Consider the following 27938-nt stretch of genomic DNA (forward strand, 5'->3'; position numbering starts at 1 on the left):
GTTCAAAAAAAACAAAAAAAAAAAAAAAAAAGAAAGAAACAAGTGTTGCACCTGTGCTCAGTATGCACCTTTTTCCTTATCACTATCCCATAAGCAGTACAGAGTAACAACTACATAAGAGTTACATTGTATCAGATATTATAAATAAATGGTGACTTAAAATAACGAGAACATGTGTATAGGTTATTGCAGCTAATTCTCCATTTTATATAAGCCTTGAACATCCACAGATTTTGATATTGTAGACATTCTCGGACCAATTCCCCATGTTGCAGAGGGACAACTTTACATACTTTCAGAGCATATGTTAAGGCTAAAACAGAGCTCCAGTGTTGATTTCTGACCTGGTGCCAAACAGTTCTTAGTTTATAATTAAAACCAAAAAGATGCTGGAGTGGTGGCTCACACCTGTAATGCCAGACCCTGGGAGGTAGAGGCAGGAGAACTGGGAATTCAGAGTTATCCTCAGCTATAGCTGAGACCGGCCCAGTCTGTACGAGACCCTGCATCAAGAAATAGTTAGGAGAAGCTAAGGAGATAGTTCTGTTAGTAAAGTGCTTGCCTCGCAAGAATAAATGCCTGATTTTGATCTCAAGAACCCATATTAAGGAAAAATTAAGCTTGGCATGGTGGCACATGCTTATAATCCCAGCCCTAGGAAGACAGAGACAGGTGGATCCCTGGGTTCACTGGATAGCCAGCAGTAGCCTATTTGGTGAGTTCCAGGTCATGAGAGATCCTGTCTCCAAAACAAAAGATGGACAGTGCCTAAAGAATGACACCCATGAGATTGTTATCTGGCTTCAACATGTATATATACACACACAAACACACAGGGGGCCTTTTTCTTGATAAATCTAAACCCCTCCTTCTAATATTTTTTAATTATTTTTATTTTTTGTGTGTATGAGTGAATTTTCTGCATATATGTAAATGCTCCTGTGTCATGGAGTGCCCACAGAGGTCAAGATGGTATCAAATCCCCTGGAACTGGAGTTATACACAGTTGTTAGCCTCCATGTAGGCACTGGGAATCAGGGGTTGCTGGGACTCAAACCCGGGTTTTCTGCAAGAGCAGCTAGTGCTCTTAACCACTAAGCCATCTCTCCAGCCCCAAACCCCTCCTTTTAAAAAATATCTAAAAGTGCTTGATTAGCTCTAAACCCAAGAACTAAATACAGATTTCAGAAACAACCAAATATTGCTCCTCTTTGTAGTAATAAAAGGATAATAATCTTAACTTAGGAAAGTATAAACAAAACACAATGAATATTACTGTAACACATTTTTCAGGCAGCAATTTGCAATAAAGTTTAAATTAATCTGAAGCCTTCCCCATGAGTATTCAGCTGCTCGGGTTCTAAGAGGTTGGCACCACAAGTCAAGTCTCTTGTATACAGCCCCAAAGGAAAAAGAACCTGAAGACTAGGAAACCTCAGAAATCCCACAAATAGTTTGGGACAAGGAGAAGCAACTAGAAACCAAAGCTTGCCCTGAGCTCCTCACTGCAGAATTCTGTTTATACAGTTAATAAGGTTTGAATCTTTCACATAAGCATATGGGTATAGTGACAACAAACAGATACCCAGCAAAGCTGCCAGCTAGGTCCTAAAAGCCAGATCTCACGAGCTCAGCCTTTGTAACTTGAGTAGTGAATGGTCAGGGTAAGTATCCTCTGCCTGGGAAGGGGGAGAAAGTGGTGATGGCAACACTGGAGAACAAATAGGGAGGACAGGACTGCTTCAGCCTGCCAATGGAGGCACAAGCTCTGAACCCCTTTCTTGTACCCATAAAGCTTTCATGAAACGAAGTGAGTGCGTATTGGACTTCCTACCTCCCTGGTTAGACTCCCTGAAGATTCAGTATATTTGCCTTCTTTTTATGCATGTTCATCTTTCATTAAAATTATGTACAAAAAGGCTTCTTTGAAAGCTCTGTCAAAGTATACCATCAGAAAATCCTCTAGAAAAAGGTCGGATTGTTAGCTTTTCTAAAAAATATAATTGCCTTGGTCAAGGAACATGGCCTTGAAGACCTCCCACGGTCCCCTTGAACTTGGTGGTCAACCAAGTCCACCATGTTCTTGTCAGGGAACTCAGTAGGGAGAGAACAGTTTGGGCTCTAGATTGGAGTATTTAGCCACTTGCAACACTCACCATCATGCCCAACCTAAACAGGTACCCCAGTGCTGCCTCCATGAAGAGGAAATGAACTCTTGGGACCCTTTACCTTTCCTTTGGTTTCTGAGGCTTGGATAGGCATCTAATGTGGAATCTCTGAAATATGACAGAAATAACCACTGAGGCCCTCAGGTCAGTCTAAGGGCAGTGTCCTCTCTGCCTGCTGCCTGAATTCTCCTAAAGCTATTCTTAATCAAATTGGCAATAAATCTTTCTTGCTACTAAAGTCAGGAATTTTACCCCACAAGTCCAATAAAAATAGAACTTTCTCTATGTGCCAGCCGCTTGCTAGGTACTATTTCTTAGGCCTTCTAGTCCTTAGGATGTCTGGCACTGCTCCTGCCTTCAAATCAGTCTCCTATTGGCTCCTGTGGCATCATCTGTGCTGTGGGCATCTTCCAGCTCCATGCCCAGTTCTTTCACTGGATCTTAAGAATAAACTCATAAAACATGATAGCCTATACCTGTGCACCTAACACCCAAGAAGCTGAGAGAGGAGGATTACAAATTCAAGGCCAGCCTGGGCTGCATAGTGAAACTCTGTTCCAAAAACAGGGGATTGGGAGTGAATATCCCCCCTGGGGTGTGGTTCCTATTCCTCCATAAGCCACTTTGGCTGCTTCCATCTCCTCAGCCACCCCTCCATGTGTATTTCCAGATCTGAATGTCATCTCTCCTTTCCTCCCACCACCCTGAACACATGCAAGCACATTTCCTGTGTGTCTTTGGAAAAGCATGTTCCCCTCTGGCATTGCTATATCGACATGGCTTCTTCCTCTGTGACACACTCCCTCCCACTCATCCTCCATGTCAGATCAATCCAGAGATCCTCTTGATTCTTCTCACTCAGCAGTGGGACTCCTCCCACTGTTCTCCACTGCCTCTGCTTCAACCCACCTTAAAGTCTGTCCTTTGGATTCGCACAGCTTCCTGCGTCTCACCCAGCCTCTGTCTTCCATATAACCAGCAAAACTATCTTTCTTGTGTACTCCCTACTTAAAAGCTTCCAATCATCTGAACTTGGCAGGGAAAGCTCCACCTTCCAAATCTACTTTACTACCTAAACCTACCATATAGTTTGCATTTATAGCTGTGTATATCCCCTTTTTGCCTCTTGAATGACTGTTCATCCCTTCAGAGCCAGCTCAGTCTCCCCTAGCAGGCAATCAGGTTTAATGAATAAGTGAATGAATGGATGCTTGAATATTTGCCCTCCCCACTCTACTCCACAGGTTCTCTGATCATTTCTCCAGCTCTGCATACATCAACATTACACTGTGGCTGTTCTTTATACCTAACCAGGCCAGGAATGGCCTTGTGTGATTCATGTGCTGGCCCTTCCCTTCCTCCCCATTAGGCATCTTGCCTAGTGTCTTTCCCACTGAGCCCACTTCTAGGCTCAGAAGAATCCTTCTCAACACAGCCCTCACTCAGGCAGCACTTTCAGCAGTGGCCTTCGCACACAATTTCACATCCCTGAAATGGATCCTGAGCTTTTCCAGAGATGAGCACAGTGGGCTGCCTAAAATAACCACTCAACTGCCAAACAGATAACAGAACAAATAACAAATGGGTTCTTTAATACTAAACAAAATATTGGTACTTTCATGTTAATGTAGCTATATATTGTTTCAGGTTACAAATAGGTCTGTCTGGGAGATATTATTCATGGTAAGAGATGAGCAAGGTGATTTGCTGGAATCTACTGATACACCTTGCAGAGTTCTTCACATACAATTTAGTCAACAAAACGATTGCCTGTACTGCCCCAGCCCTCTCTATTCACATAATTCAGCCACTGCTTTGCCTTAAAACCAGCATACAGCATGTGATTTCTTCCAGCTTTCCTCTGATTTGCCTTGCACATGTTTAAGAAGTGGTTGAGAGAAGATTAAAAATATGAAAGTATGCAATGTCATATTCCATTTCCCATAACGTCTCTTTTTTGGCAATTGCAAATGAGAATTGGCAAGCCTAGGTAATTTTAAAACTAGTTCAAATGTACTTTAAGAGAGCTTCTTTTTTACATATTGTCTGGAAAAATAACTTTAAGTAATATTCTTAGTAAATTTCCTCATCTCTGAAACAGTTATATATGGTAGCTCTCAGAAAGATGTTGTATCAAGACAATGAGGACAGTGTAAGAGACCTTTTCCCAGGGTCACACAAAAGATGCAATGTAATCATCACCATTGAGTCAGTGAGTTTCACCCCATTAAAAGCCTCCTTTAATTCTGGTCACATTTCAGAATGTTATAATAGAATGCTGAGTAATACAAATAAGTCAAGAAAGTTCATATCTTTTTCCTGATTCTCCTAATATAAGAAGAGCGCTCATTGTCAAAGCTCAAAGTGAAGCGTGATTGCATCTCAGTCCTAAGACTGTGCAGTACAGTACAAAGAGAAACAGAGGCAGGGCTGCCTGCTGCAGTTTCTAAAATAACAATTTCACTGCATCTGCTTGTCTGTAAAGCCTGTTCTCCTTCTACAACACCCTTTACTTTTTAATGAACTTGTGCTGTTGGAGAATTACTGAAATGGTTTCTTCTCACACCTTTTCATATGTTTTCTCTCCTATTATGTTCCCACTTGTCTTGTGTGGAAAATCCATCAGGCTAACTGTCAGGTAGGTTCTTCTCGATGTTTAATGTGATGATTGAGAATATGCACGGAGGAAAATGAAGTAAGCAGGACTGTTGGTGACTGGTAATAAATGACGAAGCTAAGCAGGAGAGACACAGATTAAATTACACAGAAACTTTTTGTGGCTGAATAGTCTGAAGAAGCTGCAGACCCTGCACATGAAGCCAGTGTGAACATCCATCATGAGAATGTAACCTGCAGAAATACGGGGGCTCTGCATGATAAAGTGGGTTGCTTGGTCTGTCCAGCGTTTTGTTGTGACTCCAAACACTGACTGCTCCTGGACGGCTTAGCTGTTATCCAACAGTATGATATCCTATGTGATCGGTCATATGTGATTCAGCTATAAATATTATATTAGTGTCTGTAGTTTGGCAAGGTTCAGGAAAATTTTTCAGGGATGTATCATAGATCCCTGCTTGAATCCATATCCAAACATTCCCTGTGCCTTGAAGAATGAGGGGACTAGGAGAAAGGGAGCAGCAATAGTATGTATCTTCTTGGTGCTGAATGTGCCCTTGGAATTACATCCTCCTGCTGGTATCAAGGAAGAGGAGTGCACTTGCACCCACAAGAAACTTCAGGGCCCATGCTTCCTAGGTCCTCAATGCAATACAGAGACTTTAAAAGCATAGCTAATGGCAAGGGAGATGGCCATTTAAATTTGATTGTGTTTGAGGTGTGTGTGTGTGTGTGTGTGTGTGTGTGTGTGTGTGTGTTAGCTTGAGTTCATTTTTATCTTTCAAGAGAAAAAAAAAATCTGTGCTTCAGTTGCCGTGCAACACACACTGTTCTAACAGCTTTCTAATTTTAATTTCAGAAGTCTACAGAGCAAATGAAGAAAGTCCCTACGATTATTCTTTCCGTCTCATATAAAGGAGTCAAATTTATTGATGCAACAAATAAGGTAGGTACCAAGCCTCTCTGGTTTAGATAATAGTCCCGAGTATGTGATCTAAACTACCATGACTCGATTTCACTATTCCCCCTCCTCACTTCATGCTTCCTGCTCAAACCTGTAACTATAGATGCACGCGCACGCGCGCGCGCACACACACACACACACACACACACACACAAAGAGAAAGGCATATTTATTTGGTTCTTTTGATCTGGGACCGCTATAACGTATCTTGCTCTTACCTTTCATGATGCCTTTTCTGATACACTGGGGCCACTTAACTGCCATATCTTTTGGATCTAGAGAACACTGAAACAAAAAAAAATCATTTATAAAATGGCACAATGGCATCATTCGTTCGCCAGAGAAATACTAAGAGATGAAAGGTTAAAGCCTTTGCTCTGCATGTCTCTGGATATATGTGTCCTTGCCTTTGGGTACTGCACTTGATCCTAACCGAAAGACCCAGAAATGATTGTCCTGTCCTTTGGTACATGCAGTGAATGTCTGACACAAGGAAGACATCTTGACTTTTCACATTCTTTCATCCCAACTACTGGGATGAAGAGAGTTTCTACTGTTTGTTTTCTTAAAAGACATGAGTCAAAAACAGCTCAGAACACTCTGTGCCTTTGTACTCACAGTGGGAACTATTGTCAGCTCTGAGGTCAAGTAAAGAAAACTGGGTTGTGTTTTACTTGAATATATTAGAGTTCCTTTCTGAGCCAAGGCCACAGAATCTGGTGCTGAACTCGAAAGCTTAGTTATCTCCTGACAGAACCCTAAAGGTCTGTGTCTTTTACTCCCTCATCCATCCTTACAACTGATAAAGGATAGAAAGGAGAAAGATGAGATGATTGCTACTTGTAAATGGTTTTTCTGCGTTGTCCACCCAGACTTCCTCACTGGACCCACTCCACTTTGGAGAAGCAGAATGGAAACTCATCAAACAGGTGAACTTCAACAATGGTGACACAGACCCAAAGCAATGAATTGTAATTCCAGGGATAAGACCTATGGGCAATGACTCTTTAGTGTCTATAATAAACCCAAGCATCTGAATCAACCAATTAGAAGTTTTCCTAATTGGTTTTCTATAAGGAGATTGTTGCATCAGCGGTTGGATGAGCCCAAGTATCCCAATAAACTGTTGAAAACAACCTCCTAATTTTGAGAAAAATTCTGGAACACAGGCAGAAAGCCTGTAATACAACATTGTCATGTTGGCTAACAGTAAAGTATATTAAGGTGTCTTATCCATAATGGCAATTCCACTGTCAGATTAAAATCGCAGAGACTCAAATCAGAACAATCCCCATTGATTTGTTTTTCTAATTCTTGGAGACTTTAGTTCCTGGTACATAAAAGTACCTTCTCCTTAAATCAGAGTAGATTGTTTTAAAAGTTCTAAAACTATGGCATGTTCATTGAAAACACCATTGCTATTTACTATATCTAATTGAAGGAAAGGCTTTAGCGCTTGGACCCTCCCCCAGCACGTGCACGCATACACACATGCACTACACACGCATACATGCTTACACACATGCCACCTAACCTGAAACAACTGTCTCTACCACATTCGCATTTGAAAAACTTGAAGAGCAATGGATAAGTTTGACACTCTCTGATGTGTGTTAGATTCTTACAGTTTCTCAATATGGACCATTTGCTGTAGGAAGATGTCACAATCTGAAAAAGTCATTTCTGTCATTTGGTGGTGGCACAACTGGCTGTGTCTACGTTAAAAGCATCCTGTCCGACTAAGTGCTTACCATCAGAACAGTGAGAGAGCTCGGTTAGGTCTACTGCATTTTGCATACAGACACATAGCAGGATGTAGATGCTCCTGTACCTCTAAGAGACATTTCTGATTCGTGACATAGACCTCTGCTTGCTGATCACAACCTTTTGGAAATATCAGCTCAGGAAAATATACAAAAGATAGTTTTGCATAAATAAAAACCTTGAATAAGGAAAGCAAAAGTATCTTTCAGATCTTTACAGTGTGGTCCTTGACATATTTTCAGGATCTAAAGCAAAAGCAAAGTGCCTGTGGTAGCAGGTGGTACCAAGCTCTCTATGACTATCACAACACATACCTGACTCTTTAAGGAACTGGAGGACATTCAGTTCAACTGGCTGTGTAACTGCTCTTCCCCAATATGACAGTGGATAAAGAGAGACTGGGTGACTCAGAGAGATAGTCTAGTAGTTACTGTGTGGGAAGTTGACGTAAAGAGATTGTGTTTAGAAAACAGAAGACCAGCATGACGGTATGTTGAGAGCTGAGAGACATGACCAGGGTGGAAGGACTGGCTTCAGGAGGCATGAAGGATCTGCAGTAAAGAAACCAAGATGAACTCAGAGTACTGCCTTCTTTTTTTACCTTGCCTTTCCCCCACTGGGAAGTGTTGTCTTGGTGAGCCACTTTGATCTGAAGTTGAAGGATTTGTAAAGTGGAAACGCATTTGAGGATCTGACCATTTCAGGTACTAGTGGCCACCAAGCCTGTGCTAAGGCACAACCAAAGACATACCCACACCTCATTGTGTTTCCATCATACTTGATTCTTTACCATTCTTTACCCTTGCCCTCCCCGGTAAGATGGACGGGTATGTCCAATCCACATGGACGTGGGAAGATCTCCATCCCTTGATAGCTCTGCCCACAGTCAGGCAGGTCACAGATCTTTCCACTCCTTAACCTAATACTTTTCTATTATTCTACAGCTACCTTCCGCCAATTAGTTTAAAGTACAATGGATAATTAATTGTACGTTAATTACCCATCCCTTCCTATTAGCCCCCATTAGAGAATGTGAAAGATGAACCCTCCAGTGAAGCATTTCTTTCCTTGTAGTTGGTAAGAGCATTGGTAAGGGCATGGCACCTAGTTATAAACGCATAAATGTATTGCCTAGCAACTTAGGAAACCAAATCACTATCTCTGATTTAAGAAGGAAGAGGCAGAAAGTGATCTTGAATTTAAAATGGAACTTGGAACAGATTAGGTCCTAAAATGTTTTAGAGGAATTGCATCAGCTTTTGGTAGTGCCGCAGCCCAAAGTCAGCTCCTGCAGGGAAGTGGCCCAAAGACTCCAACTGTTTGGTTACAGACCTTTCTTGAGATCAGCAGGGTCTTCCAAAAAGGTGACCCAGTTCCCACATCAAGTAATGACAAAGGCTTGGTCACATTTGCCCTCCTGTGCTGATCTTTATTCAACCTTCACTCTGACTGCAATAGAAACAAGAGTCTGGTTTTTACTTTAGGTTTTTGTTTTTGTTTTACATTTGAATGCAAAATTCAAGTATGGCTTATGCTAATTTTAGGCACAAAATAAATCAGATCATTTTCCTTAATAAATGCCCACTGTTTTCCATAGTACATACTTCTAAGCACCCAGGAGTTCAGTGAGACCACATTCAGGGTTTGCTGTGATCTTCAGCATCAGGAACCCCATAGGACAACTCCAGTTAGCCCCCTGTGAGCCACTGCCTCTGTCTTGGCCCTTCTCTAGAGGGAGCACTTCTGTTTCTTGCTGGAGAAGAGCCTGGCCTGAGGGGATAAGAAGAAATACCTTCTGTGGCAGAGTTCAGATTGAAGGATGTGGTGAGGCTGCATCTCTTTGGAATCTCACACCCTTCTTAGAATTGCCCTATTAATTGATTGGACCAAACAATTCTGTTCCACACATACCAGCCAGACACCTCTGAAGACATTTCTCAAATGATGAAAGGTGGTAGTCAGGCACTCTCTCCCTGTTGAAAAGCACTAAGTCACCAAACCATCTGTCCAATAGAGGACAGGTGAACCCTTCCCTAGGCCTCTCATGAGCCTTTGAAAAGCTCTGCCTTCCTTAGAACATTCTTAGAAACAAAGGCTAATAACATACAAGGAGTCTGGTTTAACACTGAGATAGGAACAGTGCCTCATGATGACATCATCTTTTAATTTATGGAGTAGCCACAAACTGAGGCATGACTGGAGGGGGAAGAATGCTCTCCTCCTTGAGTCTTCTCCAAGGAAGAAGTTGGCTCTCCAGTTTCCATAGAGTCCACAACTACAGCATCCTTGGCCTTGGATCCATCCTACAGATGGAAACCTGGCCTACCATCTGCAAAAGTGGTGTTGGTGAGGGAGGCAGTATCTCCCAGCCACAGATCCCAGTTCTTACCCATGGTCTAGCACCAGGGATATATCGCAAAGCTCTGTGAAGACATTCCTACCTGAATATATATGTTAGTAGCCTGATTTCTACCTAGCTGAGACATTTTCAGCAATAAGAAAAGAGACTGATTTTAAAATACAAACATCACAGATATCAGGACTGAAAGGAATATTAAAGACAATCCTGGGACTAGGGGTATAGCTCAGTGATACTTGCCAAACATGTGAGAGATGCTAGATTCTATCCCCTAAGCCACCTCTGACCTCCTGGGAAATAGAGGGAAAGGCTTCCAGAAAGTCTCCAGAAGGGCCAGGAAGACCTAGAAGGAAAGAGCAGCAGCACTGCAGTTTTTCCCAGGGCTACAACACTGCCATACACCACCAAAATGGTCCAATGAATTTTCAAAACTCTGGGAAATTCAGTGCAGTAAACTTCACAGGGCACTTGTCACTGTAATGTTTCCCCTAGGAGTTGATCCACCCGATGCTGACAAAGGTTCCCAAATGTACAAATGTCAGCTGAGTTAAAAGCCAGAGCCAGTGCTCACTGACTGGATGTGGACCCTGGGCAGGTGTCTAAGTTACTTTACAAATTATTATGACAGAATTTCTGAGCAAAGCGACTTAAGGGAGAAAGGCTTTATCTTGGCTCCCAGTTCCAGGTCAGTCCATCACTGCAGGGAAGTCACAGCAGCAGGAGCTTGAAACAGCTGGTCACACTGCATCTATAATCAAGAAGCAGAGATCAACAAATGCTTGTGCTCAACTCCCTCTGTCCTTTTGATTCAGTCCGGGATTTGGCCCATGAAATAGTGCTGCCCACAGTGGGCGGGACTTCCCACCACAAGATAATCCCCCACAGGCATACCCAGAGGCCAGGTGATTCTAGATTCTGTCAAGTTGACAACACTAACCATCACAAGCAGGTAAAACCACCTCCACCCAGACTTCTAGGTTCCAGCAGCCCCAATCCAGTGATGGCCAAGACATCCACATGTGGTAACACAATACCTTTAAAGATAAATCAGACCCTAAAATTCCTTCTAAAGACTCACAAGTTCCTAATTTAGTTTTCTATTTATAGAAATGCAATCTGAATGCCCAAAGAGGACCAGTGAATTTCTATTTTGAAGCTATCTGATCATAGAATGCTGCTTGTTTATGGGTTTCTAATTTCTATTTGAGTTATTTTGACAGAGCGGCTGCACATAGTGTCAGCACTCAAAGCCACAGTGAAGAATATCCTAATTTAATTTTCTTTTATGTGTTAATTCTGTAATTGCTTCTTGACCACAGAGCTTGGTAGAGTGAGGGATATGAAGTATTTGCTGGGGGTGCTGGCAGGGAAGGGCATTTTGTAAGCAGTTTTAGGCATTGATGAGTAGGCATGGAACATTGTATTGCCAACAGGTTCTTTAAGACATGCAATTAAAAAGTAATTAGGGTAACTAAAGCATCGGGAGTTTTAGATCTATGACAACTGCAGAAGACATAAGTGGGAAATTATAAAATAAAAAATGATTGCACTAGCATAGAGCTTTTCTGCTTTTTAAATACATCTGTATATCAAAAGAAGTTTCTAGCAGATTTTGCAGCAAAGATGATGCTCTCTGGTTATTTTCTGCTTCAGGACAATGGCACTAAACCGTTCCTCCCACCTGTTCTTCTCAGAGGCGAGTAGGATGGGGTAGGAGGGAGAAAACACAAAGAGATGCAAGGAGAGAAGAAATACAATTCTGTTAAACCAGAGAGGAAATGGAAGGATGAAAGACATTGAAAATGACCTGGAAAGAGCACAGCTCTCCAAGCAACCCCAGACCTTAGCCCCAGGTTCACACCTTTCCTGTGTGAGGCACTGAAGCTCACTAAGGCCGGTTCCTCACCTGTGAGATAATGGCCGTCAGAGCCATCTCATCATTCTTTGGTGGGTCTAGTGAGGAAAGGGTTATCCTGTCCACAAGGCCCGCATCCAGCAAGGTACCCAAGGCCTGGATATTGCAATGCAGTGCTTCACTTGCCCTACCCCAACAGTGAGCCTCCTGGGAACCTTGGAGAGAGATAGAAAGAGGACCTGAGGCTTCCTCCTGCCTGATTTGTCCTGCACCTGCCTTTGCTCTGGGCATGGAGGAGTGTGGTACAAGCCAAGGGGTATAGCTCAGTGTCAGAGTACTTATGTAGCATGAACAAGGCTCTAGGTTCCTAAAACCAAGAAAAGAAAAGGGCAGAGTATAAGCACAACAGCAAGGTGTCTGGACAAACTCCTGTGGTCATGGCTCCCCTCATACATAGTGACAGATGATCATTTCCAGACTAAATAAGCAGGAGGCAAGACTGCATGTCTAGAGCTGCTCATGGGAGACAGAAATGCTAAAATGCTTAGTAATTACTTTTTTTTTTTAACTGTCTGCCACCCAGACTGCTTCTGTGCACGGCACCTGGCAAGAACGGCTGTTCCTGGATATGACAGTTTTAGGTTGTTTTTCATTAAATGAAAACATTCCTTCCAGACCCAATGCATTTGCCCATGAATAGTGCACCAAATCGATTTTAATATTGCTGGTCTAGAACATTCCAAAAAGAAGAAAACAGCTGGTTCCCAGATTACTATGTCTTGGTTCTAAAATACATTGATTCACAAAGGAAAACAATGGTCATTTTGTCATTTCTTCCAGAACATAATTGCTGAGCATGAAATTCGTAATATCTCCTGTGCTGCCCAGGACCCAGAAGACCTCTCGACATTTGCTTATATCACAAAAGATTTGAAGTCCAATCATCACTACTGTCATGTGTTTACTGCTTTTGATGTGGTGAGTCCCACTCTCTTTGGACAGATTAAATGTTTCCTTATATGTACTGGTATTTGATTGAGGGTCCAATTTTCAGTTAACATATTTTCCTGATTCATTTGCCACATGTTAAGGTATACTGACTGTATTAGTTTGCCCATACTGCCATAACAAAACGCTGTAGATGGGGTGGCTTACACAACAGAAATTCACTTTCCCATGGTTTGAGAGTCATTAGTCCAAGGCCGAGGCTACAGCAGGTTTGGTTTCTTCTGAGACCTCTCTGCCTGCAACGTAGATGCTCCCCTTCTTACCAGATCCTCATGTGGCCTTTCCTGTGTGCATAGATGCCAGATCCAGATTTCCCTTCTTGTAAAGACATCAATCAGATTAGAGTAGAGCCCAGACTAACAACTTCATTTTAACCCATTTATCACTTTTAAAGGCCTGTTTTCAAGCACCATATACTCCAAGGTACTAGAGGTTAAATCTTCATCATGAAATTTTGAGGAGATCCCACAAAAACAAATAGGAAGCATTTTGGCAGGCTTAGGTTTTTGGGGGTTCCCATATTTTCAGTCTTCCATTCAAGTTAAAACTCTGCACTTATGTGGTATCTCAACTGTTGTTACAGCTATCAACTTCACTTTTCAGAATTGAGAATTTCCTTTCTTCCTCTGGAAACAAAAATACAGTAAAAATGTTTCTGCCTCCTTGTTCCTTCATGATCTCTAGCAGTTTCTCTTGTAGCTATTTCTAAGTACTAGATATAATAGGTATTTTTATCACTGTAATAGTCAGCTTTTTGTTTACTAGTAATCAAAATAGACACTATATAAATAATAACTAGGAGCCCCAAAGCTTGACCTGTACATTCATTCAGAAGTGAGTCTTCTTGATTGCCTGAAGTGGTGGCGCGCGCCTTTAATTCCAGCTCTCGGGAGGCAGAGGCAGGTAGATCTCTGTGAGATCTCTGTGAGATTAAGGCCATCCTGGTCTATATAGTGAGTTCCAAGCCAGCTGGGGCTATTAGAAGACACTGTCTCAAAAAACAAAATAATAATAATTGTTATAGTATTATACCACTTAAATCCACAATTACCATTAAGTCTGAAAACTAGTTTATATATTATAGACTTAGAAAATGAAAACTACTTAATAATACATGTTCCTTTAAGGTACGTATGCCCTAAAGATAGCGCAGATTTTTGAGGGTCTCTCTTTAGGGCATTCTACAGTTAAAGCAGACAGATGTGACTATGAGCCTGAAATAACTTACAATCAGAAAAATTTGAAAATGCCACTTTCATTCAATTTTTCTGCTCTGCTCAGTGGATTTTAAACAGATTTGGAGAAATTAGACAACAATCAGTCTGATATATTTTGGGAATTCCAGCCCATGGTTCAGTGTAATGGGCACCAGAAGGTTCAAAGCAATTTCTTCCAGTTCTGACACACTCTATGAACCAAGGGCAGCAATATCTCAAATTTGCACCATGCTAAGGCCTGTCAGCCAGGTTCACGCCCATAGTCTTTATATCCTGCTGCGTGCTGCCCAAACCCTTAGTTCTTTGGATGATCAAAAATGAGAAATGATGCTCATGAGTTTTAAAAAATATTCCTTCTGTTGTGGGAGGCATGAGAAGAATAATATGAAAATGTATGTGATAACAGTCAGGACTGCAAAGAAAAGCCCCCAAAGCCACCCTAAGTATCTCTAGATAACAGTTGTTTACACAAGATTAAAGTGTTGATTGAAGTGATTTTATTTGGGGCTTATAAGATTTGTGGTATTGAATTTCTGATACCATAGGTTAACACCTGTCATTCTTGTGAAATCCAGTTGTTAAACAGTTAACTTTCATTCTCTCCATGTGTATTTTGGTTTGCATGGTATACGTTTCTCTATGGGAATTGGGCTGGTGTCATAGAAAGAACAGATAGACCCAAGTTCATCCTAGATTGGCTACCTTCTTACTTCCAGATCTTGGACTTTTCTGAGCCCCAATTTCCTGATGTATAAAACGGAGACAAGAATTTGTGTCCCATTGGTTTTTTGCCAGGGTTGAAATGAAAGAACATGTACAGAGCCCCTTGTAAACAACAGAGATTCAGTGTTAACTCCTTCTCCACCTCTTCCCTCTGCTTGCTGAGTGACATCAGCTGACAGCTTGTCCCTTTTTTGCTAAATGACATAAGATAGGCTTACCAAAAGAGTGTTTACCATGGCGCATACCTCACTGCTACTGGAAAAGGTGGAAAAGTAGAAGCAAATAAAAACTGAAATAGAAATACTGGAAAGAACACAGTGGCTCACCAGACCTCAGTGCCTCTAAACAGGGCTCTCATCAGACCTCGGGCTACTGTTCTGTGGCTGTCCAGCCCTTCCTAGATCATGTGGTATCACTTTCCAAACAGTGACTTTGTCAAGGTTCTGTATGATCTCCTTTCATGAGACTACCAAAAGTGTTGTTGTGCATACAAACTATAAACGATACCTGTGGACATCTAGCCCCTTGGTGGTGAAACAAGAATGTAGAACCGAAGTGGAGGAGAGGAATAATCAAACAGAAACTTGTTTAGTTTTAGGATCAATGTGCTGCCCTAATACATTTGGAAAATGTGTGGCGAATTACTATAGCTTTTATTTTTTTCATCCAGATGTTTGACTTAACATAGACATTCATGGGCTTAGGATTCTTGTATCTCTTTGAAAGGATTTTCATCTTACACAAATCTGCCATTTTAATCTTCTCTAGATGAACATGGTTTGTCTGACCTCAATAATAGTAACAAGGCCATCAGCCTTAACCCAGACTTTCAAGAAATTCTGAGATACAACAAGCTTTGCTTGCACCAAGAAAAAAATAAAACTCCTGAATTTATATTTTTATATAGGGCAGTTCAGTATTTCAGTCCAGTCCTAAAGCTTTAAATTCTTTTGATGTTACTCTTTTGGGTTGCCCCAAATGGCAAAAGAAAATAACAAATTCCTTATAACAGTTTAAGTGCATATTTAACCTTTGAACTGCTAGAGATGAATATGTGATTTTTTAAGTGCTTCTGTGACCTTGTAGACCTTGTATGAGAAGGGTATTCTTGTGTGCCATCATCCCATATCACGTTTTTATCTGCTATCAAGAGAACTCAATGATGTATAGGAAGTTTCCAGTTTGTGAAATGTTTCAGAACATTCTCCCATAGAAATCCTGTGGCTTAGGAAGAGTGCTCAGAGCCCCCCTGCAAAAGCTAGACTGTGAGTGTTGCATAGTTTGTGTACAAGGGGACACTGAAGCACTAGAGACCTGCAGGTTCAAGGCAGGAGTGGAGTGTTTCCCAAGTTCACCTGGTCCTGAGGGGCCACTTTTAGAGAGCAAGTCACGGGAGTGGCATTTCTGGTTTTGGAAATGTTGCATTGGATAATCTCTGAGCCTTTTCCCATTCCGTACATCTTTAATAAATTTACCTCATAATATTTTCGGGTTTAGATGACACATAGATGAAACTAAAAAGAACAGGGTCAAACAAAATTAGGGTTATGTATTATTACTTTTGGTATTGCTCTGACAAAAACAACTTAGGGAAGGAAGGATTTACTTTGACTCACAGTTTGAGAGTATGCAATCTATCATGGTATGGAAACATGACATCAGGAGCAGAGGCAGCCTGTCATGTTGCATCTGCCATCAGGAAACAGAGAGAGGTGGATACTGGTGCTTAGCTGGCTTCTTCTTGTTTTCCTTTTTATGAACTCTGAGACCCCAGTCCATGGAATGGTGTCACTCACATTCAGGGTTAGTATTCCTTCCTCAGTTAAACCTGTCTGGAAACACCCTCATAGACATATCCAAAGGTGTATCTCCTAGGTGGTTCTAAATTCACTCAAATTGACAGTGAAGATCAGCCATCATAGACTGTCAAAAAAAATAATAACAACTAGCCAATTCCTGTAGGTCAGCAGCACCAAGTCTACTCAGTGTTTTAGAATCCTCCCCACCTGATTTCTGTTTGGGTCTCTAACTGACTAGGCTCAGAACACATCTCACTCTCTGTAGAGCAGACTTCCCAAATTCCACTTGAGAATTGACATCTTAGGAGAAGAGGGAACAGAAGAGATAGGTAGAAAAGAAGAATGTGTTATGAAACCAGGAAGTTTGAAGCTTAGAAGTAGATTCAGCTTTTATCTCCTTTGCTCTAAACCCAGATGAGTGATAGTAAATTCTAACCAGTTGTAAGATAGGGGACAGGTATTTCTGTGGCCATGGAATCCCCAAGCTGTAGTCATCTTCCTGAGACCTCTTTGAGTAGGCATCAGGTACAACCAAGGGAATTTGGAAAGTTGTTATATAGCTATATATCTGTGTGTATGAGTGCCTGCATGTGTGTAAGTGAACCCATGTCATGCAATGCCTGAGGAGGTCAGAAGAGGGTATCGGATCCCCTGGAACTGGAGTTACTGATGGTTGTTAGCTGCCATGTGGGTGCTGGGAATCAAACCCAGGTCCTCTGTAAGAGCAACCAGTGCTCTTAACCACTGAACCATCTCTCCAGTCCATCTTCTATATTTTAATCAGTAGTAAATTGACATAGGTAGATCAGAAAAATGTTGCTGAGTTCCCTGCAGAAGCATCAGGACTTCCTTCACTAGTAAAATACTTCCCTCTTTGCCATACTCAGAGCCCTGTGCATGTTAAGCAGGCACTCTGCCGCTGAGCTACATCCTCAGCCTCTTTATTGGTAGCATTAAAAGCTATACCTTTGCCGCTAGCCCCTTACTACTTCTTACTTCTCTATAAAGAACATGTTTTCAGCCTCTGCATACGCCTTTTCTCTGACTTGCAACTCTATGGTTCTGTCCTCTTCTGTGTGCAGCATGTGGTGGTGCAGAGGCTGGTTTGGTAACATGCCGGGAATGCTTAAATTTTGCTGCTGGAGGACAGCAAGTGTGGGCGATAGGGCTCCCTTTTCCATGAGTTTTTGTGACTGAGTGTGGGCTATGAAAGGATCTAAACTTAAGAGACAGAAATGATAATATGCAGAAAGCGTGGTCAGCTGGCTATGTGATCACACGTGATAGTACTCCACCATCGGTAGCCAACCAAGCAAGCTGCAGCATAGGGAGCTAACACACTGGAGTCCACTACAGGAAGAGAGAGCATCAAGGAGGAGTAAAAAAGGATGTGTGGTGAGACCAGAAGTTGGGAAGGGTTAAACCAGATTCAGCTTTTGTCTCCTCCACTCTCACCTCCGATGAGTAGACACTTCACCAGCACACAACTCTGGGTGTGCTACGAGTTTGCTTCCTGGATTTCTCAGAAGTTTAATTTCCGAAATTTAATTTCCGAAGCCTTTTATTAAACTCTGAGATTCTTTCTGTGGAGTATCACGGTTCCTGAAGGAAAGTATTTATGGATCATATTGCCCCACAAAGTGGGAAATTTACAAAAGATATTTTGGTATTGTTTTCAGTTGACCTTTAACAACTAAATTAATAGTGTTTGTGAATGCAGATGGTCTTTCTCATTATTTCTCATTCTCTCTAACCAAAAATGGCCTCAATCTATTTGACTCTGAGACTGTGAAAATAAATGGCCATAGATAAGAATGTGAAAATGTAGAGAGCCTTCAAGATTGAACTGTGACACTTTCTCTGGCTAGTCTTACAGAGACGAGGTAGAGATGCTGCCTACAGGTAGAGTGCACCCCAGCCCAACCAGCCAGCTGCATCTAGGCAGCAGATTGGGAAGGATCTAAGTACAGCAAATGGCCCTGACTGGATATTTTTAAAAATCACTGAAAGCACTATGGCCTTTGTACACCAATATTGCCCACAAAAAGAATAGGTAAGTTAATACAGCTGGGGTTCATGTATCTTTATCTGCTTTCTACTGGCCCAAGTCCCTTAGAATGACCAAGCCATTCAGACAAAGGCGTGTGGATATCCAGAGATTGATATATTTCTCTCATCCTATTTGTAATGGATGTTATCAGTATATTAAATCAATCTTGATTTTTGAACAGTTAGAAAGTAGACATTTTGAATTGTTTCACAGACTGCTTTGCAACATTTATACATGTTCAGTCATCCATCAGTATCTGAGGGAGGTTCATTCTAAGACCCCTGTGGTTCCAAATTCCACAGATGCTCAAGTCTCTTATATAAGATGATACAGTAATTGCATAATGTATTTGCATATAGAGCATCATGTATACTTTGCATCATCTGAACATTACTGACAATGTCTCTTACAGTGCCAATGCTGTGTAAACACTGTATCATTTGGGGACTAGTCAGAAGAAGAATCTGTCCATGTTCCCTATAGACGCAGGTTTTTTTTTACAGAAGCATAATCACTAACACAGAGAGCTAAGTGAATTCAGATACCCCTCCAAAATAACTAAGGCAAGAATCACATTTAGGGGTGTGGTCTTTGGAATCAACCTCATTTTGAACCCAAGATACCAATTAATTTCATAATTTGAGCAAGATTGCCACTGACTCTCAGTCCTTGACTATAAAAGGAGATAATAGAACTGGGCATGGTGCTGCACTCCTTTAATCCCAGCTCTCAGGAGACAATGGCAGGCAGATCTCTGTGAGTTTAAGGCTAGCCTGGTCTACATAGCGAGTTCCAGACCCACTGGGGCTGGAGGGAGACCCTGTCTCAAAAAGACCAATTAATAAAAAATTAATAGTCAGGGAGTGGTGACACACGCCTTTGATCTCAGCACTTGGAAGACAGAGGCAGGTGGATCTCTGTGAGTTCAAGGCCAGCCTGGTCTACAAAATAAGTTCCAGGACAACCAGGGCTGGCTACATAGAGAGACCCTGTCTCACAAGAGAGAGAGAGAGAGAGAGAGAGAGAGAGAGAGAGAGAATAGTAGCCCACTGCTTGTGGTTACTGTGAGTGTTAAATGAAGTGCCACACACCCACTTTTGTATCCCATAGTTTTCAATAAATCCTAGGTGCTAAGGATGGGGAGAACAAGAGAAGCAGTTGTGATACTGTATTCTTGTCATCAGTCCCTGGGTGAGGACTTACATCTCAGACTTTGATTTACAGCCTAAGTTTAATGCTGCTGTATTCCACACCTGAGAGAAAAAAATTTGTGCAAATGCACACCTATATTTATTGTGTGTCTACTGTGACCCTGGTACAAGTCCCTGCTCTCTAGAAGCTCAAAATCCACTGGGGTTATAAACAAATAATTATACTAAAGCATCCCCATGCCATCATAGGGTTGTGCCAGTGCCCAGCAGGAGGGGTACTCGGCTGGAAGCTGAACAGTTACTTGGTGTGAACATGTGCTAAGTTTGGAGGCATGACAACTCATTAATTCACTTCAGAAGGATGAGCCTAGGGCATTAGGCAGGCACTTGCAGTAAGCAAAGAAAAAGTCATTTGTGTTTGCAGTCAGCCTTCTGCATCCACAGGCTCTGTATCCATGGATTCAACCAGTCACAGATTGAAAATACTGAAAGAAAAAAAAAGACACTGTACTAAACACATATCAATTGATTCTTCTTGTCATTATCCCCTAACCAATACAGTATGGCAAGTGTTTACATAGAGTTACATTTGCTCAGCATAAAGCATACAGGAGGATGTATGGAGGTGATATCAGATACTCTGCCTATTTTATACAGAAGACTTGAGCATCCTCACTTTGGTTCTGATACCAAGGATTGGCTGCATTGAGTTTAATAAATCAAAAAAATGGGAGCATCCATTTGAGAAAGATTTTCAACAACAAAGCCTTAAAAAGGGAGGCTTGAATTTGTTGGATACCCCATTTCCAAGGCTTACCAAGTAGTAAAGAGTCTGAGTCAGCGAGATGGCTCAGTGGTTAAGAGCATTTGTTCCTCTTCCAGAGGACCTGAGTTCAATTCCCAGCAACCACATCAGGTGGCTCACAACTGCCTGTAACTCCAGCTCCTTCAGGATCTGATGCCTCTGGCCTCCTCAGGCACCTACACTCACATGCACAGACATACACACAGATGTATACTGTGGCTTTGACTGTTGAAGAAGAGGGAGAGGATGGATGGCATCTAGAAAGACTCTCTCCCATTTCCCCTTTCTGCAGATCCTTGCCCAGTAACTCAAGATTGTGTGCCCTTTTGCCCTTTGGACCTGTCTCTCTAGGGTGTGGGTGTGAGAGGCCCTGCTGGTCAGTCACCTTAGGTGAATCCATGAGAACAGGAGACCCAGACCACGATGTGTGGCCTCCGTGAAAGTCCTGGAAGGAAGGAAGTCATGACTTGTGAGCATGTACAGCCTCCTATACTTGGGGGTGAGGCATGACATTAAACCTTAATAGATGCAGTAGGATGCTCTGCCACCTTCCAAAGTATTATCTTTGAAGAATATATAATGGCATTTGAAAGCTGTTCCATGATACAGCATTATGTGAAAAAAGCAACTTATGAAAATGCACATAAAATATGATTCTAATTTGGTATGTAAATTTATCTGTATAAATATTCATATAGTATATAAACTACACGAGCACATATACAAATATAAAAAGAAAATACAACACAATGTTAGCAGTAGCTATAACCCAACAGTGGAATTTTACAGGTGAACTTCATTTCCTTCTTTAGTCTCTATAGTTTCAACATTGTCTACATGTACTCCTAGTATAATTAGGGTGGAAAAGTAATTTCATTTCTCTTTCAGTTAGCATAGATTACCCCTAAAGAAGGACGCTGCATGTTGCCCAGCTAATATGTCAGTCCTGGTCCAGATAAGCCTCTTGGCAGAATTCCTCCCGTTTATTTCTAACTTCTAAAGATGATGATTAGGCAATATTTATTTCTGTAATCTATCTCGGTTAATTTATGGATGGCACTTGGAAGAATTAACTAGAGGTAAAGCCTAAGAGATGTCAATGGAATCTGTGAATCTACCCAGAATATTCTCAGTTATTTCTGCCTCTGGACGTGGGTGAAGCATGTTGTAGATGAAGCTTACCCCAGCTCTTAAAAACATGAAGTACAAGCAAAATATAGACCAGAGAGATATACAGCTTTCTTGTGAAGGCCACACTGGCAACCCAGACTTGAGGGCACTTTCCTCTGTCCCGAGGCCTGCCCTTGTGTTGCTGACATTGTTCACCAGATCTACCTACAGGAGAAAAGATGGAGAAAAGGGACTGTTCCAGACCACCTGCATAGATTAACCCTGATCCTATGGTGCAAGTCTCCTGTCTTAGGGGCCTACAAGGCAGCTTCCTTTTTCACCTGATCCAACACTTGTTGGATACCTATCACATACTAGGCCCTAAACTTGCAGAGCTGGAGGAGGTTTGCACCCTCAAGGCATTCAGTCAACTAGAGAATCAGAGCTACAAAAAGAAAATCATGACAAATATCCTACGGTAGTAGAACCGTGCCTGAGCTATGGGGGCTACAACAAGGGACCCTTGACTTAGCCCAGGGGGACAGGAAAGGAGACTCTGAGAGGGCCCTAGAGGAGTTCATGCCTGAGGTGCAGCTTCAAAGATAAGCAGTAACTCATCAAGCAAAGGTAGCATAATAGATGAAACACTTAGCCATTTCGAACAGTTTGGAGGGGATGACTGTGAAGTAAAGAATTTCTCATGGTATTAGGGATTGAACCTAGGTCCTCACATATGCTAGGCAAGGGCTTTATCACCTAGCTACATCCCTAGCAGTACTTTCACTTTTTATTTTGAGATAGGGTTTAACTAATTGCCCACACTGACCTTGAACTTACTCTGTAGCCTAGACAGGCCTTAAACTCGAAATCCTAGTGTCTCTGCCTTTTAAGTATCTAGGATTACAGGCCTGTGCCACCAGGTCCAGCTGAAATGAGGAAGTTTTTCTAAGATGAAGTCAGCTGGTGATTATTGCCTTCTGAAGCTCTAACCGGCAGATAGTTGAGTTCTACTGTCAGGCCTTTGAGTAATGTACTCCTGCTTAACTTGGCTCCAACCGTACATGTCTCTCTAAACAGCTGTTGTCTGCTGGTTACTCATCAACTGTATCAATAGCTGGATGGGTGGAAGACTGAGAATAGCTTCTCAGGGAATCCTGGAGCTCGTGGGGTGAAAGGAGACCAAAAACCCCCTAAGAGTAGTCTCTTAGTTCTGTCTCCTGTGGCAGTGATAGATGCTACAGGAAGTAGTCCCTGGTGGATTAGCTCATGCAGGAAATCCCAGGACTTTTCGACTCTGTCACTGGTGCATAGACTGACAGCTGACCTGAGGCTACTCATGATACTCAGGCTTCTCTGCCCTTGCCTCCCAGGTGTAGGTGCAGCCCTTTCCTTGCATATGTTAGATCTGAACCTCCTCCTGGTTTCGAGGAGCCTGTGGTAATCTCAGGAAGTGCTCATGTCAAGGACTAAACCAGGTCTGAGTCTATAGTTCCCAGTGGTGTGGAGCTAACACATTGTTCCATGGATCCCAGTCATGAAATATGGCCATTGTTCTGGTTTTATAGTGCTAACCAGAAGTACAGCCGGACAAATCAGAATGTTTTGCTCCTAAAGAGCAGCCTCCCCACATGACTAGGAGGACGGTGCCAGGGGTCCCTCCCCTCTCAGGTCTCTTCCCTTCTTGTCATGCTCACCTGATGATGGGGAACCTGTGCCGTATCTGACATTCTTTATCAGCCATGTTGTCAGGAATGGGCTAAACAAAGTACCCTCCGATAAAAGTTTAAGTGAGTGCATGGCCACCCATGCTTCAGCCCCCATGATAGATACAGGGTAACACAAATGTGAACCAGAGAAAATACAGACTAGAAGGAAAATCCACACCAAAGTTCTGGAACAGTCTAGCACCAAAAGATGGAACACTGAGTTCTGTTTGGTTTTTAGAAGTGAGCCACAAATTTGCCTCTGAACTTGCAGGTGAAGTGAAAGAGTGAAGAGGGAAAACTAACCACGTGCTTCATATTCTCCGAAAGAAAAGTATACCCCTTTCTTACAGAAAGCAAATCCTCAGTGAGACTCAAGTCTGAAAGGCCAGGTCCCCATGAAATGATATTGTGCATGCATCCTTTACCAGCTTCTATACAATGAATCTCCACAAGATGCTTTCATAGGGGCCCCCAGTGAATGGGGTCGGGGGGGGTAGGGCAGGACACCAAGAGACTCATGGAAGCAATGAAGGCATGACATCCCAGTCACACAAAATACTGTTTGGTCTGAAGTCAGACCTGATTTGAACCTGACTCTGCCACTTACTAGCCTTGTAAACCTGACCAGATTAATGAACATCACTAATCCTGAGTTGCTTACATATGTAAGGGGGATAATTCATCCTCAGAAAGGCATTGTGAGCATTACACAGTCCACTGGGTGCAGAGCCTGGTCCCTGGGAGAGTGCATAGACCTATGGCTGCAGCCGATTCATCAAGGTGGAGGAAATAACGTCTAGCTCAAATCTATAGGTAAACAGACTTTGTGCAGGGATCCAGCCTCACACAACTGTGAGAGTAGGTTGAGAGTCCACAAGTGAAATTCCACATAGTGACATTTTTCAGTGGGGCTTGACCAAAGTTAGACTGCAGAAGATTTGACTCTATGTACTTGGAAAAGTCTTGGAGGTTTCTAGTTAAAGGAAGTGCTGGATATTTTATAATTCAGCTGAGCAGATATTAGAATTGAGATCCAGTATAAAGACTAAAACAAGATTCATGGCCAGATATGAATGCCCTTCTGGTACATGGAAGTGGGACAGGTGAACACCTGCAAACAGGTGTTTGATCTTGTTAGAAAACCATTCCCAGTCCCCTCAGCCAAAGAAGGAAGAAGAAGCGCAGAACCCCAAGGGAAAGCATGAAGAACGAAGATTAGTTTGAACATCGAAACGGGAAATTGTTTGTTACCATTGCAAAAATTATTCACCTTCATTTAATTAAGTTCAAAATACAAAAAGAAGTATAAAGAAAAGTCATCTACAGTGAGTGTGTATGTAGCTCAGGGGTAGAGCACAGGTGCTAAGCCCTAAGTTTGATCCCCAGCGCTGCAGAAAGAAAAGGGAAAGAGGAAGGGATGGGGGGAAGGAGAGATGGAGGGAGGGAGGGAGAGAGAGAGAGAGAAAGAGATCCGCATTCTTTGCAGCCACTGATAACTAGTATTAATGTTCAGATATATCTGTTTTCTTTGCATATATTTCTCCATAGTATTTTTAAAGACAACATCCCTCTATATCGCCCATGCTGTCCTGGAACTTGCAATCCTCCTGCCTCTGCCTCCTGAGTGTTAGGATTACAGGTGCGTACCAACAAGCCAAGCGCCTCTGCATAGCCTTTTAAGCAATTTTTTTCAGTGACTTGGTTTTCATCCTCACTAGCTGCCCAGTATTCCACCACATGGAGCTACATACTATATGTAATGTTCATGGAAGTTGTACACATTTTACAGAGTGTTCTTACACACTGTCATTGAATTCTTGAGCCTAAAAGATTTTCAAACCAAGAAGTAGAAAAATCCTAGAGATGCACTAATTAATGTGAATTCATTTCCTGGGTGCCAGGGCTTTTCCTAGAGGTCAGACTGCCTAAGGTTCGTGATACAGTTTTTTTTACATCAAACTGAAAAATGTGCCAGGTTAGCCTCAGGACTTGGACACAGGACAGTGGGGTGCATCTCTTTTTCTCTCTGAGCTTTCTTTGTTGCTAAGGGCAGGCTTGTTGGGTCCTTTAGCTCCCGCATCACTTGATGAGGACTTCCTGGATAATATAGCTTAGATATAAGCCAGCACTAGGAACATGGCTACCGCCATAAATGAGCTCAGTAAACAGTTTGGTGACATTAAATTGCAGCCCTGGCTGCCTAGAGGAGCCCACAGTAAATACCAGTGGCTTCTACATCCCCAGTTTTCAAAAGAGAAAGAAGTTTGCATCTCCTCGGTACCATTAGAATTCAGCCTTAAGATATGATGGCTTCTTAAGTTCCTCATCCATAGATGGAAATCCCTGTGGAAGAGGGAAAGGAAAGGAAGAAGTGATTTTGATTTGCACTCCACTGAATTGGGACTCTCTGCCTTTATCCTAAAGAGCTGTGGGTGGAGCTGGGAGTATCACATCCTACCCCTCATCATCCTTAGGGAAAGCCAGGGTTCACACCAAACCACAAAGAATACCCTTTGCCTGAAGGCTGCCTCTTAACTGGTCATCCCATGAGATCTAGGCAAACTTTGTAGTCTTTAGATACTTTCACCCCAGCAAAGATGGAGGGGTCATCTGGAAGCTCTATCATTTCATCTCTTGGGGCTTTTCTCAACAAGCCTTTTGCCTTATCTCAAATATAGGTTGAAGTAGCCAGGATAACCTATCAGAATAACTGTATTCAAACCCCAAGACAGCCATGTTCTAACTTCAGGAATGTGCTGGATAGTTTCAGCTGTCAACTTGACACACCTTGACATCAGATTGTTCTGTGGCCATATCTGTGAAGCATTTTCTTGATTGTTTAGTGATGGATATGCCCAACCCACTGTGGGTGGTGTCATGCCTGGGCAGATGGTCCTGGATTATATAAGAAAGCAGGCTGAGCACAGGCTAGGAATGAACAAACCAGTAAGCAGCATTCCTCTATGGTTTGCGCTTCAGTTCCTGCATCCAGATTCCTGCCTGAGTTCCTGCCCTGACTTCCCTCAGTGACGGACTGTGATATGGAAGTGTAAGCCAAATAAACCCTTTCCTCCCCAAGTTTTGGCCACTGTTTTATCACAGCAATAGAAACCAAACTAGAACAGAAATTGGTACCAAAGAGTGTAACAGACCTGACCCTGTTGTTTCTGGGAGGACTGTAGAAATGTTTGGAGCTTTGGGCTAGAAAAGCTGTGCCGTGCTTGAAGTTAAGTGAGCTGTTCTGTGAGAGTGTGGAGAAATGCAGAAAATGGAGGCCTGGCTTGTGAACTTTCAAGGGAAGCAAAGACTATCAGGGATGTTTGTATGATATTTTGAATTGAAGATCTGTGGTTTCTGGTCAGCTGGGGCTGAAGAATCAGCTGTGATTACCAAGAGACCATAACCACTGAAGTAAAACCTTTGTTTTATTGGGACAATCGATGCTGGTTAGCTGGGGCTGAAAAATCAGTTGTGATTGAGACCAGCATCATTGAGGTGAAATCTTGCTGGGAAGTATTTCCTCAGGGTCAGTACATAGACACTGTGGTCCATAAAGGGCCAAGACTGAATCTCAAGCTGGAAGCAGAACTTAGTAATGTGTAAGAATCCCCCATGTGGTACTGGTTTTGGCAGCATGAAAGCTACAGAATTCAAGGGGTCATGGAGAGGAGCTGAGACTTGCTACCATGTGAGGCCAGAAGAGGTCATTGGTGAAGGTGTTGCCTCAGTTGTAATAGAGATGCCAGCATATTGGGGATGACTGGACTGTAGGATGACCACCAAAGACAGCAGCAGGATAGTGGAATGGGGCTGGCCTGAGCCTACAAGACAATTTATGCCCTGTGGATGGCAGAGCCAAAGAAGTGGAGCTACCCAAGTTCTTTATCCCATAAGATCATGAGTGAATTCCAGATGTCAGACACTGAGCTCTGCTACTAGACTTTGGTTTTGTTTAAGTGTGCCCTGGTTCTTTCCTCTTGAAATAAGACCATATGTAACTTGTTTGGGATTTTACAGGAACCCACAGTTAAGAGACTTTTTAAAGAGACTTTGAAATTTTCAAATATTTGAAATTTTAAGACTATGCAACTTTTAAAGTTGTACTGTGTTTTATATTGTGATGTTAATATTAGCATGAGATCTTGAGGATAGGAAATGGAAAGGTGGTAGTTTAATAGCGATGTGTTTGTGTATCAAGTATGCAAGGGTTTAGTTGTGCTGGGCAGCCTCAGTTGTCAACTTGACACACCTGGGAAGAGAGAGCCTCAATTGAGGCATTTCCTCCATCAGAGTGGGCTGTGACCATGTCTGTGAAGCATTTTCTTGATTGTTGAGTGATATGGGAAGGCCCAGCCCTACGTGGGTGGTGCCACCACTGCGCAGGTAGTCCTGGGTTGTATAAGAAAGCAGACAAGCCGGGCGTGGTGGCACATGCCTTTAATCCCAGCACTCGGGAGGCAGAGGCAGGCAGATCTCTGAGTTCAAGGCCAGCCTGGTCTACATAGTGAGTTCCAGGACAGCTGGGGCTACAGGGAGACCCTGTCTCAAAAAAGACCAAAAAAAGAAAGAAAGAAAGAAAGCAGACTGAGCACAGACCAGGAGTGAGCAAGCCAGTAATCAGCATGCCTCCATAGTTTGTGCTT

At 42.4% G+C, this 27938-nt stretch overlaps 1 protein-coding gene across 13 annotated transcripts in view; it reads left to right on the top strand.

Annotated features, from left to right (window-relative positions):
- LOC103733245 (ankyrin repeat and sterile alpha motif domain-containing protein 1B) overlaps positions 1 to 27938 on the top strand; it is a gene marked incomplete at its 5' end in the record, with an annotated part of 492005 nt that overhangs the window by 453825 nt on the left and 10242 nt on the right. For 9 of the 13 annotated variants that reach the window (XM_017797886.1, XM_017797878.2, XM_008832049.2 and 6 more), the window contains 3 exon segments: positions 4795 to 4806; positions 5644 to 5730; positions 12567 to 12704. In XM_017797886.1, coding sequence (XP_017653375.1) covers positions 4795 to 4806; positions 5644 to 5730; positions 12567 to 12704 — 237 coding nt within the window. 13 annotated transcript variants of the gene reach the window in all.

This window comes from Nannospalax galili, unplaced genomic scaffold (genome assembly GCF_000622305.1).
Source record: "Nannospalax galili isolate Female #2095 unplaced genomic scaffold, S.galili_v1.0 scaffold734, whole genome shotgun sequence".
NCBI lineage: Eukaryota > Metazoa > Chordata > Mammalia > Rodentia > Spalacidae > Nannospalax > Nannospalax galili.